Here is a 16,279-nt window from a genome sequence, read left to right on the forward strand (position 1 = left end):
GAAAGAAATGGTGAGGTTAAGTTTTGGTGTCATGATAACTGCATTAACTCGAAAGGGCACGCTATATTAGGGTTTCAGAGTAGAGCAATATACCTTAATATGACGTGGGAAGAAAATAACAATCAAATGTACATACTGGTAGATGAACTTGTTCCTTTTTCTGTGGTTAATCCTTCAATTCTGTCTTTTCTTATGTGGTCATGATGGAGTTGTGAGGTTTAACAAAGGAGCAAGACTTTGCTTCAAACTGACCATCATGATAAAGTTTAATCATTAGGTACATTTGATACATTTTGGGGCTAGTTTATTTACCCTCAAGTGACATGTAACATCTGTGAATGGTTGAAGTGAAAGAATTCTTTAAAAAAAAAATGTTTCTAAACAAAATCTCTTAACAGTTGTTTTTTTCCTCATCAAAATATTAGAACAACTATTCATGGCAAATTTTTAGTGAATATCTTGCACCGAATGTGTCCAGAACCTTCTAGTGTTGTTGAATATATCTTTCTATGTTGCGATGTTTGAATAACATTTTAGACGCTTTTGAACAGAACAATTGCAATCCTGGATCGATAAAAGAAACTTCCTTTGTTAATAATTGTATTGGTCTTGTAAAAAAAAAAAATCTCTGAACATCTACACTACTAACAATTTACTTTTTCTTTGTTGTTTCAGTTTGTCCTGCAAGTTGTCCCAGGTCCTGCAATGCGGCTGGAAGGTGCTGTCATGAGCAGTGTATTGGTGGCTGTAGCGGATCTACCGCCAGTGACTGCACAGCCTGTCGGCATTTCCTACATCTAGGTGTATGCGTGGGACGGTGTCCAAATGGAACATTCCAGGTAAGTTAACGGTCATTCCAATCATGTTCTTGAAAAAAGACTGGACGCCCTACCTGAAGGTCAATTCCAAGCGTTACGAAATATCTTTTCCAGGGAATTTTTTATTTTTAATAAAGAATATTATGATATTTATTTTAATTAAAAATCTACAAATTAGCAACATATTAAAGTAACTAATATGACGTGCTTTCACAACATTTGAGTTTTCTACCTACCATTTAGCAGATTTGTAAAATATTTGGTTTTATGTACTATATTACAGAATGACATAGAAGGTTATTTTTTTGGTAATTCCATAACAAAGCTATTTAGATATCGGTTGATAGGAAACTCAACTCTATTTTGAAAGTACTTTGTTTTAGTTAATTCTTTGGAGACGCCATTCCATAACGCTTGGATTTGATCATAACCCTCACCCTAAATTTAATCTGAAACCAAGTCCAAACCGGGAGCCAAATACCGGTATGCTAATAAAGCTTGTGAAATGCTAAACGATAAGCGACGCCAAACAAAATTCATTAGATTTCATTTCATTTCATTTTGTTTCATTTATTTTCCACATTAAAAACAAGAAAAATATACAAGGTAACAGAATACATTGTACACATTTGTCACATAAAGCAAATGAAAAGCAAATTAGATGCAGGTCATTATCAAAGTAAAGTCGTGAATCTTGTCTAGGAGGTGACATTGCGCCATGATTCAAACAAATCGGAGACCCCACCTTGTCAAGTTGGCATTACCTGATCGAGCTGAATGGAACAGCATTGAAAGGCATGAAACATTGTTCAGCCGTCCATACTGGAGTATGCGATCGAATGGGTATGGAAGTCAGTGACATCACTTCCTGAGATTCTTTCTCAAGACTGATGCCCCGGTCATACCAAAGAGACAGACACCTGGGCCCTGTTTCATAACACTTATCATCAATATCAAGTTATAATAACTGTTATAAGCTACTGAAGTCATGGGATTTGATTGGCTGAGAGCAACTTTGTCATAGAAATTTGGCAGTAACAAGTTTTATGAAACAGGGTCCAGATTGACACCAGATTGAACAATATATTACTCTGAGTGGGCAGGGATTGAACAAACACAGTCACATCACATCAGTTCTCAAAGCACTCCATTGGTTGCCCATGAGTGGAAGCATCATTTTCTGCTCCACAGTACAATATTTCCTTTGATAAATCATTTAATTCCGTCCAGATCTTAACACTATCAAAACTCTGGATTTCTTGTTCTTCCTAAGCTCAATATTAAGTGAAGGAGAGAACCTTTGCTCATGCAGGGCCATCGCTGTGGAATGCACTCCCTTGAGAGATTCGTAATAGCAGATCAGTTGAAGGATTTACAAAAAACCTTAAATCCGTTTAGTTATGGTAGCCATATTATAATTTTTTAATGTTCAATCTTACTTCCTTTCCCTTGTTCATAATGCAGATCTTGCTCTGATGGGATATCTTTTTTATGTTTTCATTTTACAAGTGCGCCTTGAGCATTTGATTTGGAATCGGCGCCTTGCAAATCTCATTTATTATTATTATTAAAACAATACATTATTCTGTGTGGGCAGGAATCAGTCGGTAAAGAGTCTGGTTGGTGGTGTAAGTGATTCTACGCTCCACAGAATTAGTTACATGTACAGCCATGAGCCATGACAGGGGTTTTCCCTTCATAGATCTTGAATTGGCGCTAACATCGCAACACGTAATCAGACTTATATTGAATTGTAATAAAAATGCAATGATCATTACCCTGTTGATGACTACTGCATTCCGGTCTTTAATTGAAATTGAATTCCTTATTTATTTCCTTGCGTATAAGGAGAATGAGATGCGAGGTATTAACCTTTTCGATTGCATCTTTTATTTAAGAGGATGGGGAGGGGGAGGGGGGGGGGGGGTGACAAAGTTGATCTTATTGGGCATGTTGCCAAGGAGTCATTCAGTACTCTTGTCTTTGGTGGTTAACCATTTTCTAATCGCTAAGTTCATTGCATAAGGTTTTTTATGAATGATAATAATGGAAGTTGCCTCTCAATTAACATAAGAAAAGGGGATCATATGGGGGACCAACAGGCACCAATTAGGCATTGTTTGCTATATAGAGGGCGCAAGTAGCTATAAGTAGTACAGTGGGGCTTAAAATAAATTGATTTTCACATGTTTATATATTCTCTCTCTCTCTCTCTTTCTCTCTCTCTCCTAGTTCAAGAATCGTCACTGCATCACGGGAGAGCGTTGTCCATCTGGATGGAGGTTATTCAATGAGAAATGTACCGAGGAGTGCCCGGGTGGTTACATGCCAGACTTCAATGATAGCAGACATTGTCTACCATGTACTGGAACCTGCCCTAAAGGTATACCTACCTACCATCATGTGCCTTCAGCTGTATGAGCAATGTATGGTTAATAGCAGTATTAAACGACCTCCTTGCGGGCAGGTGGTGATTTTTAGACAAACCCTCAAAGTTTTAAGTTATTTTTCACCCCTTTCTTTTTTTTTACCCAGAGATAGTATACTTTAGCCTGAACAAAATCTTTTAAAGCCTATCTGCACTAGTTTGGCCAGGAGGGTTTAGACCTCCCTGCATGGTCACTGACAGGTGGTTATCTCATCAAATCAGCTCTAAATTAACATAAGAAAAAGGGGACCATGGGGGACCAATGGTCACTGCTTAGGCACTGTTTAATATATAGAGGGCGCACGTAGCTGTAAGTAGTGCAGTGGGGCTTTAAGTTGTTTTTATCTTGATAGTTTTCATCTATTTAGCATTTTAGATCAATGTGTGAAGCAAAATTTAATAACCACTTCTCTTTCTCTCTTTTCAGTATGTAAGGGCAAGACCATCCAGTCTGTGGAGGATGCGGCTGATATGAGAGGATGTACCTACGTGCATGGAACATTGACCATCAGCGTTCATGGAAGAGGTACGTACAGTAGCTAACCCCTTGGATAGGATGTAAATTGTAGGTCCTATGAAAAGGAGAGTCAAATGAAGTTGGGTGAAGTAGTAAGCATGCATGTCCCCATAGAGATAACTATTATAGAATGAATCGTTTCTCTCTATGGTTTATCTGAAGAAGTATAAAATATACCGCGATTCCTCCAACGATCATATTTATTGCATTTGCTCTATTCTATGAAAGGCTCCAAGCTGGTTCAAGCATAGCAAAACTGCTCTCTCCATGAATAGTAGGTCTAATTCCTCCTTTAATCTCCTCATGCAAAGTCACAGAGGATAATTCTCAGAAAGAATGATGATGATGATTAATGATAGGGTGTTCTTGTAAAGCGCATATCATGCCATGATATAACGTCTCTATGCGCTTCAAAAAGACCTAAGGTATTATTACCCCACCTTTAGCTCCGGCAAGCTTAGCACAGTAGTGCGTTCTGATTCATGGAATACCTCCTACCAGATAGTACCTATTTACTACACCTGGGTCGAGAGTGGCAAATGTAGATTAATGTCTTGCCAAAGAATGGTACCCTAAGCTATCACTTATCTCAAAGCATAATTCAGACTTTAGTGAATCCATTGCAGGAATGCAAATTTGAGATACTTCACTAAAACAGTCATCAAAAAATGATCCTGCATAATCTTACTTCTAGTTTTCAAAGAATTATACTAGATTTGAGATGATAAAGATATGATTTATGTCTTACATGTGGGTGGTGCTCCGAACCATCAACCCTTTCGATGCCGCTCACATTCACTCGGTACATATTTATCATTATTCTGGTCCTGTCTTGTTCTGTCATGCTATTCAACTGGTTAAAGTCTGTGTGACTCTTACGATAAAGATCCATACCCTTAGGTTCAGGTGTATCTGGTAATTCTAGGGAATCCATTCTTACGCCTTTGTCTCTGACAACTGGGTTGTTCCTGTATTAAGCTTTAATGGGACTGGGAGAATTCAGTAGTCAATTTGTTAAGTATTCTGAGGTCTATTGAAGGTCCTGGGAAATCATTTCATATTTCAAGGCTACATTGTAGCTATTTTCATAGTGGATATGGTTAAGAATACTTTTAAGATCTGTATACATAATTCTCCATTTAGGGTTTGAAATCTGGGGGACGGGGCTGGAAGTTAATGTTTGGGGGGGGGGGGAGGGCATGTGCACTGGACCCCGCTATGTGGTGAGCCCTGCATATTGATAATGTTTGTGAGAAATGTAATGTAGATACAGTGGATAGTTTTTTTGGTCAGAGTTCATACCACGTGCAGAGAGCCAGAAGGGTGGTAATCTCTGTAAATGTATATGAGTTTTATGTTGACAAGATGAATGTTTTGTTCTAGTGGGACAAAAACACGGTGACACTTTCTTTGAGAGAAAGAAAATGTCTTGAAGCTATATCATTGTATTACATTTATTTTTGTACACTTTCCTTGAGGATAATATCAAATGGTTGACAGTTATGTTTCCAATTTTATAAAGATGCTGTGCATGCTTTGAGCTCCAGGATATTAAAGTAATCTTGAAGAGTTGATGCATTCCAGAGACACTCCTATAATACTCTGTCACAACTGTGGGACAAAACAATTTAAATTGTGGGCAATGTTTGTTTTACGTTAAGGAGGATCCATTATCCACATTCATATTACAATTCTCCTATCATCTAGAACATAATTTAACAGTCATTCATCTTTTCTAATAAAATTGTTCAGATAGTTCAAAACCAATATTTTCAACAATCGGAGCTGGGATATTGTTGTGCATACATGCATGTCCATTATATTGGTTGCATAGGGCAGTTAGGATATATATTTTTTATTGGAGTATACTCAAATAGTTGAATTGTTCCTGCAAACAATCTTGCAAAGCTAGAAACATTACATTATATATTGGAAGATTTGCTCAATATTTGGTGAGATTTTATCCACTTGTTACCCACCTTGAGCAGTGCAAATGTTTCTTATTTTGAACTTACAAATATTTTTGTTTTTTGGAAGTTGTTGTTGTAGATCGGAAGGGTTAACTAACATTCACCTGTATACCTTTCATCGGCATCGACTTCCTGTATACAAAAGACCTCTATTGACTAAGCAAACCCCACCTGGGGAATGGAACGCATAGGTATATTTAGTTGAAAGGATCCAAACCTGTCACAATGTAATGAGAAGAGAGCTGATATTACATCCTCTGACCAGCACGCCAGTTAATTAGAAAGATTTTCTAGGGATTTCTTTATTTCCATTTCCGTTTCATTGATTCCTCATCAGTGAGTCACATGTTGTTTATGCCCGTGTGCTATTTCAGGTTGCATCTTGGCTTTCTCTGATGTACTGTACACTAAGCTCCGCTGGTGCAAGAAATGAGTTGTTTACGGAAGTTGATTTAGGGGATTGGTGATTATTCGCTTTTGTAATAATATTATTCCTAGATCCTACATGGTAGTTCATTTGCATGGGATTCATGATAATACTATGTTTTTCCGTCTGCATTTGTTTTCAGTTGGGGAAAACCCCTGCTGTTAGTTAACCCAAGTGGGAATGTTTACATAAGCCAGAATTCATTCACCAGTCCTCAAATTGATGCCTTTATTTGCATTTCATATCAACACCAATACCCTCACATTTCCGGAAGCAATTTTGTCATTAAACCATATATTTTCAAGAAAAGGTGTACGTGCATATCTTTAATTGCAGGTGTATAGACATGTACTTGAGGCACTTTTAGAAGAATGTTTTAAGTACATCTTAGAAGAGTGACTCAAGAAAGGTCATCTACCCTGCTATGTGATCTACTGAAGATGTAGAAACACAATGGAGATTTTTCACTTTTGTCATGTTCAATGGAAATGTTCTTAAACCAAATTGGAAAATACATATTACCCAATGAATGAAGGATGCAGATGGTTATCGGATGCTTGTAGAAGATTGTGTAAACTATTTTCTTTAGTAATTCTTAAAAAGCTTTCATGTGTTGTAAAGAATCATTTGGTAAACCATGATATCATAACTATCTGATGTTACAGAAGAACATCTACATTTTTTGCTGTGGATAATCAAGATTTCTGATTCCCAACTTGTTTCAGTAAAATATGACTTATGAGTGGCATGGTTGCAAAGACTAATCAGACAAAGTGAACTTACAAGTTGCAACAGCCTTTGTCATCACTTCTTAAAATGTGCCAATAATGACAAGAATATAACGTAAGCCGGACAAGACTTCTCCTGTAGGCAAAAAAGTATTGTAGTGTAGTGTATTGAAATTGCCTCCTTATAGTTTATTTCTCAAACTTTTCTATTGATTCTTTTAAACCTGACACTGGGTCTAAGATCCTGTTCAACAAAGAAATGCTTAGACTTCTGACTAACTTCCTTTGTTGATCCTAATTTTGAACAAAAGCGTGAGCCGAGCGTTGGTTTGAACCCTTCGACTCTTGATCTTGAGATGTACAAGTCAACTAAGTTGGAGGTTGTGTGAGAAAGCCCAGTGTGGCAGCGGTTTGACCCAAGTAGGGATGAGACCCTAAGCAAGATGACTTTACCAGTCATCCTTGATTGTAGAGACCTGTCATAACAGTGAATTGGATACCAAGGTTGATATCAAAAGAACTTGCTGGTAACTCATCCATTTCTCATTTCATGATATCGTAGACAGTGTAAGCAGCAGTAGAAGGCTGTTTAGTCCCCTTGCCAGTATATATCATCGTGATTATTATTTGAGGTATTTTGATTTATTGGGGCTTACCTTCAAGGGACTTTCCATCAGGGTCACTATACTATCAGAGCAAACCCAAGAAATATTTTGAGGTTACAGAATAAATCAGACACTGAATATGAACAAATTCATGTTAGATAAATTTAAATGCATTGTCCACTGTTACCAGGAAGGGCAAGAATTACTAGCGGTTTGTTTATATGGATGCCGCCTTCCTGGCTCTCAGCAGACGATATATAATGTTTCAATCAAAATTTGATTTATTTTTTGAATTTTATTCTTATTAATAATTTTAAAAATCGTTGTTGATATATATTTTTTCCGGAAGGGTATTTTCATGTAATCAATTGTGGTGGCAAAAGTTAGTGACATGATACAAGAGTATTTACTATTAATATTTTTTAAATTTTTGTTGAACTGTTTCATGTAAGTCAGGCAAGTCCGCGGTTATAGCAGTAAACATTTTAAAACCAATTTTTGTTGAAGTATCAAGTTTCATATCATCTGCTTTCGAAAGACCAAAGAGTTTTTTTGTTGTTTCAGGAACAGTATCCAGAAGAGTGTAATAATGTTTTTTGCTAGATTATTATATTTATCAATGGTTTCAAGGGCTTACAAGAACTTGACGATAACTCAGTGGATTGGCTTTCAAACAGCTTTCCTGTGTCACTGATCTTGATAGAAATTGGCAACCACACAAATGAATGTTTCTCATAATCTCTTCCTAGTAGAATTCCAATTTGGTAAATAGAGACAGCCAAATAAAAATAGTATATACATATACAAATTGTAAAAAATGGTATCTTTGAGCAGATTTTATGGCCATATTAGGATTATGGCAGGTCAATGTTCTTTTTGTGGGTTGATTTGTCAAAACTGGGTTATAGCATGCTGTATACAAGCTCAAAGTTTGTTCAGCTAATATGATTTTAATGGCAAGCCAAATACTTGTGATGGAAAAGTGTTAATGAACTCTGCGCTATTTTGATGATCATACCATGCACCCAAATCTCTGGGAGACTGCCAAAATTTATATTTACACTCTTGTCTCTTAATTCATTTCAAAACTTGTGTATTTAGTTAAAATTTGAAAGTTCCATGGTAGTAGGCCCCTATTTCCATGGTATTAAAAAAAAAATACTGGTACTTGATTTAAAGTACTCTGTTTGTGGAATGTACTAGGCTGATATAAATCTTTAGGACCCTTCATAAATAATAATGGAGGCCTACCAAAAATATATGATAGGGTTGAGATTTGGGAGTGTAACTTTCTGGCAGTAGAAAAGATAAGATTTCATCAAAGTTATCGCTGAGTGTGGCGAACCCCAAGATGTCCACTCAATCACATTGCATGATCCACAATGAAACATTGTGGCACTTCTGTTGTCGCATAAATGGAAATTTGTCATAAATAGCCGACCTCTGACCTCCGACACAAATTCTTTAGGCCTATCGAATCCCCAAAGCGGAGAGTTTGTTTCTCACACGATATGTTTCTTTTCTCTAGAGCTTTGACCATATTGTGTCCTCTACCTTAAAATTCTGTCCACTAATCAGGCAGAGGCCAGTGTATTCCGTTTTCATGTTCACATTCGAGTCCGCAGTGAGTTTTACTGACTCAATCCACAGCTAATTATAGCGATTTTTTTTCTTCTTCTTCATATTCTATTCATCAGGGATTCCAGACCGAGGTCTGGACTTGACCCTCCCAGGCCGTTAATGTGAAATGGGCATAAGTAACTTTACGCAGGAACACTGAATACCACTTTTAAAATGAATGACCGAGTATCGATCCAAGTGTAACAGGCAGCGGCTGAATGAAGAAGGAACACCTAAAATACTAAGTATTTCTTCAAATGAACTACGGCATGAATATTGAATGGATACTAGTGAATACCACAAGGCTTATTCAAATCACTGATCGTGTACTATACTGGTTTTGTCTTCTGAGTTTTTATTGCCTCGTACGCCCTTCTTGCCTATGTCTGCGAATGAGAACAGCCCTCAAGAGAGATGGGTGGACTGACTGAAGTCAAGACTTGTTTACATGGGGTCTGTTTGTGAGCCAGCCGTAGGACCGTTTTCCACACGACACTTTTGTCTGTGAGATCGGAAATCACAACTGGTTGTGTAGGGTATGCCTTTCAGTGTTTTTATCATGTTACTCCCCAGCACCTGTGATCTCACAACACAGTCTCTCTGCTTCAACCAGCGTCTTCTTTGATACTCTCATTTTTCATTTTCATGAGACAGAGAAAATATTGAGCATAAGCAGGAATCCCCCCCCCCCCTGTCTCCCCCTAATCTACTCATTTAGATGGAAAACTATATATGTTTCATGCCCTTCAATACTTCTGTGCAGACCTAAGTTTAGAAACAGAATTTCCTTCTAGCAACCTAACAAATCAAGAAACAAACAAAGGTTTATGCATGATCGCTTTATGCAAGAACTGGATGATGTCTTGGGAAAGACTTGCCCTTTAAAAGTCATCTAGTCTGAGAAATAGTGACAATGAAATCCTGATTATTTTCTTCAAGAATGTAGGTAAGATCTCCAAGAGAGCGGACAAGAAATTATGTTACCCGGTATGGCCAATAGTTTCACCGCTTATCGGTTGGTTTAAGATTGGTCTGGTTGCATGCGCCAAGTATTTCAAAGCATATGATGAACTAGAATATTGGAGCAATATATACATTATGTTTATTAGTGATTCTTGAACAAAGCTGCAAAGGGGCGGGTTGATCAATACCTGGTACTACAAAGCTTCGCAGACCTGTTTACCAGAACAATATGTCATCATACACCAAGGGTAATTGGCTGAGGGTAAAAGGGTAGGATGAAAAATTATAGCTCCATAAAAAAGTTACTGATATTTGCTTGATACCAAAGAGAATGTTAGGAATGCAGGATTGTAAGTTATTAGAGGGAAATTTAGAGGCAAAATTTGACATATTTGGGCAAACAAACAATCTGATAGGGGTAGGAAGGTCAGGTTAAGCATACGACTTAAAAGCTATTGGTTTACTTCACTTATATATAAATAGCCCTAAACCACCAACAATTTGGTCAACTTCAGTTTATTGTTATACATATTCCCTAAAAGGTTGATATGTTTTCTTTAAAATTCACCTATATATAGCTCTAAACCACCAACAATTTTTGTCTGACTTTAGTTTATTGTTCCACACAATTCCTTAAAGTTTGATTCTTTTCTTTCCAGTGATATACAGCTAGTATAGTTACCATAGAACTTTATCTGAGTTAGATATCATAATATCATTACACACTGCATATCCACTACAGGTAACTTTGAGAGAGGACCCGAGGACACCCCCCCCCCCCCCCCTCCCCTCTGCTGCTTGTATGTTTCGACTAAACCACACCGCTCAGGGTATAAAACTTTGAATAAACCCTAAGATCGGCGAGGTCTGTAACTGCAAGATAAACTTAAAACTACAATCTAAACTCGAAGTTTACTGACTGTTGTGTGAATGGGGCTAATGTCTAGCCCAATTATCCCATCAAGAGAATGTTTATCTTGCTGCCATGGTATCATTAGCTGTTGCTAATTTCTAAAACCTCCACATGAAAGTTAGAGAAAACAAGATGTTTGTTTTCACACCCTCTGGGTATTTTAAAAGTCTCAACATTAAGCTATCTCTCTGTAATATGATGTGTTTCTTACTGAGTGACCCTCAATATCACCATTTGGGGTTTTCTCTTTCACTTTCTATCCATTATTCCCCTCGTTTATTTTTTCACAATATTTAAACTGTTTTCTACTTGTTTATTTCACTTTGATGTTTTCTTTTATTTGACAAAGAATTGGAAGTATGCACATTTTAAGGATTCTACCCGATATTCTACTAATTCTATTCTTGTCTGTTGCTTGTTCTCTCTGCACTTTTATCAATTGTTCTTTGAAACTTCTCTCCATCTCTTTTCTATTTTGTTATTGAAACCTCCCTAATTGTTTATTTCTTCTTAATGTTTTCTTTCTATTTAAAAGATAAGAATTTCAGGTATGTGCAGTTAAAGGGTTTACTATGTTTTTGTGTTCATTTGTGCGGTTTTTACTGTGTCTATTCTTTGGCCAGCTCTTTTCATTATAAAGTCTATTCATACGTTTCTCATTCAGTGTATTCTCTCACACTTTCTCAACCTTCACACTCTGTGTTTATGGGTTCAAACCAATTTGGAATGCAGAACTTGATATGAAAATAGGATTATCTGAACTGTGATCGTCAGGCTTTTTGAATTCTATCCTAGTTCTTGGTTTTCCTTTTAATTTCTCCCTTGAGAAATGAAAAGAAGAAAATTCCCTCTTTATTATAAGAGGTATAACTGTTTTGTTCAAATTTCATGGTTTCCTGAGACAAATCTGACCTTCATATTCTTCCTAGCGTTGGTAGCATAACTGGCTATACACAGTGAAACATCATTATAAAGAGATCTGCAGTAACGAGGTATCTGTTTATATAACAAGGTGTTTTTATTGTCCCAGCTCTTCATATTCATTTTTATTTCCCCCCTGATATAACAATGTAATTTCCATCATCCCAAGAACCTCATTATAACAAGTTTCCACTCTACTTCTTGAAAATATCTTGTGATGAAACACAACTATATTTTATTTGAGATTCTTTCTTGAAGTTGATAACTGGATATTTAGAACAGTGAGTTCTTTAATGTTTATTCCTATTGAATAGTTTTTCTCTTTTAAAACTTGATATGAAATATTACTGCTCATGAAATATTTGTTCATGCCTTTAGGATCACATGTTTTCAAGATTGTGTTTTTCCTACTGGAGCTAGCTATCAAGAGTCATCAGCTTCTAAGTTAATGTTACTCAGGTCAAAGGTCACACTTTGTTTGTCTCATGTCTAACCTGGGGATGCTGTTTATTCAACAGAGCGCAGCAATAATAGTGCCAATTTGAAGGGTCAGAGAGCTGAGAGAGAGTGCCTGGCAGTGGAGAAACGGACAAGGGGGGAAAAGGGATGTAGGGAGACGGAGGACGGAGAGAGAGAAATCGGTATGCTAGTTATTTGGGATGGGGTGCAGGTAAACCGAAACCAATGTGTCCTGACTGTTTAATTCATCAATCAATGGGACAGTAGCCGGTTGGAACCATTAGAATGATGAGGATATATAGGGGCACGATGGAATGAGGGCGAATGAGCGCTTTCATCATGTCATTTACGCCGAGGTTAGGACATACCTGACATGACTTACATGTTCAAAGTCGTTGGTACCTCTTCATTGAAATACTATTTCTGGTTACCACACGTGTGAATGTGATTTTGATTCTCCCCAAGTCACTATTGCTATTAAATTGCATTGGAGGATTCCTTCACAAAATCATCAATTGCAATGTATGATATTGAAAAATATGTGCCAATTGGCCTACTAGTAGTACTGCATGATAACCACATGTTATAGAAAGTGAATATGGGTCGGAGAGAGATCTGTAATCTTCACAGACAAATCAACATTTTTTTTTTTTTTTTTTTTTTTTTCAAGTTCCAAAAGTTGTTTGATAAGATGATAGTCATCTTGTGGATGATTTTATGCCATGTATCCTGTACGACCTAAGTCCCTTTGTTTGTTCGAATACGGAGAAGAAAAAAAATCTCTCAATGGACTAATGTCCTTTCTGGTATCAGTTACATTCATCATGTTCGTATCGAGGATAAAATAATGGATAATTTTACGTACGGGGACGGATTGCACGGAATTGCCCTTATCAGGAATTTCTCGTCACGTCTCTCAAGTAATCCCATCGCGATGAGAGTGAAGTTGGGTGATCAATCAAGCGTAATAGCGCTATATACAGCTAGGGAAGTCCCAGAAGTAGAGTTAAATTTATGCTTAATTGCCAAGAAGCTCATATATCTGTTTGTCACCACCGGTTTCTCATCGTCTCACCGTCTTCCAACCTTCCCTGTTCTACATGTACTTGGGGCCCGTTCTCATTAGCCTGCTAATACGAGCCATGGAAATTAGCCCTAATGTGATTAGTGTGACCGTATGAATCTCATAAGGATTAAGATTTTAGCCTGTTAATGTGCTGCTTGTACATGCCTTCTCTTTATACTTTCTATATCAAATTTACAATCATGCTTTCTGAAAGGAAAGTTCACTGAACTTCCCGTCTGAATGCACGAAACCAATGAAGAAAACATCGAAACCTGGAATAGTAAGACTAGTATGGTTACTACTGTAAAAACGCTTCGCTTCAAGTTGTGTGCCATTATTTGGTACTTACCCCTAATGCGCATTCCACTCTTAATTTCCTTTCAATATATTTGAATGTTGAATTGTTCTGATCTGCCAGAACAAGTAATCATGTTCACGTATATTGCACCATTTTAATGTATCTTTTTCCCTCTATCTCCCTGTCCTTTGTCACCTTTAGGAAACTTTTCTTTAGGGGGGAGAAGGAGAGGGACGACCATTTTGTTGTGCCCCCCGGCCCCCCCCCCCCCCCTCCCAGCATATACTATGTCTTGAAAATCTGCAGTGTGCAACTCAATGGCATAATGATATCAATGATATCAATTGTAGTTCTTAGTTTGTAAAATGTGCATGAATTCCAGATGCCAGTTGCATACAGAAGCTACCGATAGAATTGTAGGTTTGAAAAAACATACTTGGTTACATGCAGATGAATAGCAAACAGTTTCCTGCAACTGATTTCCATGCCTCTTACTTACATGTTGGATATAAATTGGCCATGGTTGTTATAATTTCTCTTTTGTTTCTCCTTCTTATTTTTTTTCCTTTCACAGGCAATGTGTTGAAAGAATTGGAGAGAAATTTGGGCATGATTGAGGTAATTAGTGATGCCTTGATTGTCCGCAGGGCCAACTCTCTTGTGAGCCTCAACTTCCTCAGGAATCTTCGGAAGATAGAGGGGCGTGATGGAGGACTTGAAATGGAGTAAGTCGGGCTCTCAAATGTTTATATTATTTAAAAACTATAAATATGAATTAATGCAATTCCAGCGTGACAGACACGACATCCAACGCTTTCATTTTGATGTCTGTATCTGATATTTCATGTGATAATGATGATGCTTATGTTAATGTAGAGTGTAAACTATGTCATTTTATTGACAAAACGGGGATTTTTTCTTCTTCTACAAGCCCCGCCCATAAATTGTTCAGTGTGATGCAGAAAGATGGGACATGAATTTGCCAATCAATTTATTCTTTAATGCATTTTCACTTAACTCTCATCCATGGATAAACTTTGATCAAAATGTATATATTCATATTATTACCTGTAGTCCCTTCTTTTAAACTGCTTGTATACATTTTAAATTTCATCTGGATTCGGGGTAAAAATTCCAAAAAGTGAGTGAGTGAGAAATATTGAAATTATACACAAAAATACAATTTTAAAGAAAACAAAAATTTCAATACCATTAACTTTAATCCATCTTTTACCTGGCCATCCTTCGCAAATTGCAAAACTGTTGTGCCTAAAAAAATTCTGGATTTATGGTATTTGAATGTTTAAATGATTATAAATTATTTTACCAAGTTAGTTAGATTCGGACATTCGTTGAACCCTAGGGATTTTCCAGTTCTAATTAATAAGAAATCCATAATCTTTCTACTCCTGATCAGAAATAACATTTTGCAAACCTGATTTAAACTTGCAAGCTTAAAGAATTTCACCCACATATAAACTGTCCATTTCGCTTATCCTTCACCCTTGCATCTTAATCTTGATTCAATTTATTTCTTCATTACTTATTTGCCTAGGGCAGTGCGTTATTGAAAGATTGTGATCTGTTAAGGCGAACAAAATTTAATTCATGCAGCATTTCTGATGTAAAAAGACGTTAAGATTTTTCATCTTTTTCCAGTCTCACGCTGACATCATAGATTCAGTTTGCAACCTGTCACTGTAACAATAAATACAATTCAACTATTGTATTATAAATCTTTTGTGAAAATAGTACTTTCATGCAGCTATGCATTTATGTACGTTAACCGAGTGGTTATCTGATTAAACAGTCAATATTCAAGAGCTATAGGTTCTGTACTGTTGATACAATTTTTTATATAATTCTCCTTAATACATACAAGCAGGTGTATTATCGAAATTTTCCCATAATTTTGATATTGTAAAGTTTTGTGCTGCATTCTACTGTAATCAGACTGGCAACATTGACTACTGAATCCATTCATTGCCATAGGCTTGATACAGGGAACACACTGCTCCAGTACGCAATGGTTTACCATACATGTACCGCACAGGAAGTTTCTGGGTGAAATAGTATAGTTGCGTGCATGAAATCCATCAAAATCTTGGATCAAATGCCATTTTTTTGGTCTTTTGTTTATAAACCTGTACATGTTTTTCTCTTTTTAATCAGAAATGATACACTTTTGAGAGCATGTACTCGTACTTAGCTGGGTCAGAATAAAGTTCACTCACAAACCTAGTGGGAACATCTAGCAGACCATTATTGACGTGCTAGCGTATTGTTCATTCTGAATGACGTCTGCTTTTCATTTCTTGGCTGGTTTCAGATTTCGCATTATAAGACTTTAAGAAAATGATACCAATACATGCCCGGGAGTCATGTGGAATTAGAATGTTTGTTGTTTTTTTTTTTTGCTTTTCTGTTCTGTTTTCCCCCCAAAATTGGAGTGGATGGTACAAAGCTTGACGTTACTATATTAGTACATTATTCTTTGATAGTCGGTTGAAAAGTGTAGAGTTTAATGACTTGTCAAACAATCAGAG

At 36.8% G+C, this 16,279-nt stretch overlaps 1 protein-coding gene across 1 annotated transcript in view; it reads left to right on the forward strand.

Moving 5' to 3' along the window:
• Positions 1 to 731: 731 nt before the first annotated feature.
• Positions 732 to 16,279, forward strand: part of LOC579152 (insulin receptor) — a 34,792-nt gene continuing 19,244 nt past the window's right edge. Inside the window, exons 1-4 of the mRNA XM_030976478.1 lie at positions 732 to 839; positions 3,051 to 3,201; positions 3,674 to 3,772; positions 14,308 to 14,458. Of these exons, the coding sequence (XP_030832338.1) occupies positions 3,144 to 3,201; positions 3,674 to 3,772; positions 14,308 to 14,458 (308 nt within the window). The 5' untranslated portion in view covers positions 732 to 839; positions 3,051 to 3,143. The remainder of the gene's footprint in view (positions 840 to 3,050; positions 3,202 to 3,673; positions 3,773 to 14,307; positions 14,459 to 16,279) is intronic.

The sequence above is a fragment of the Strongylocentrotus purpuratus genome, unplaced genomic scaffold (genome assembly GCF_000002235.5).
Source record: "Strongylocentrotus purpuratus isolate Spur 01 unplaced genomic scaffold, Spur_5.0 spur5_scaffold_9, whole genome shotgun sequence".
In the NCBI taxonomy this organism is placed as follows: Eukaryota; Metazoa; Echinodermata; class Echinoidea; order Camarodonta; family Strongylocentrotidae; genus Strongylocentrotus; species Strongylocentrotus purpuratus.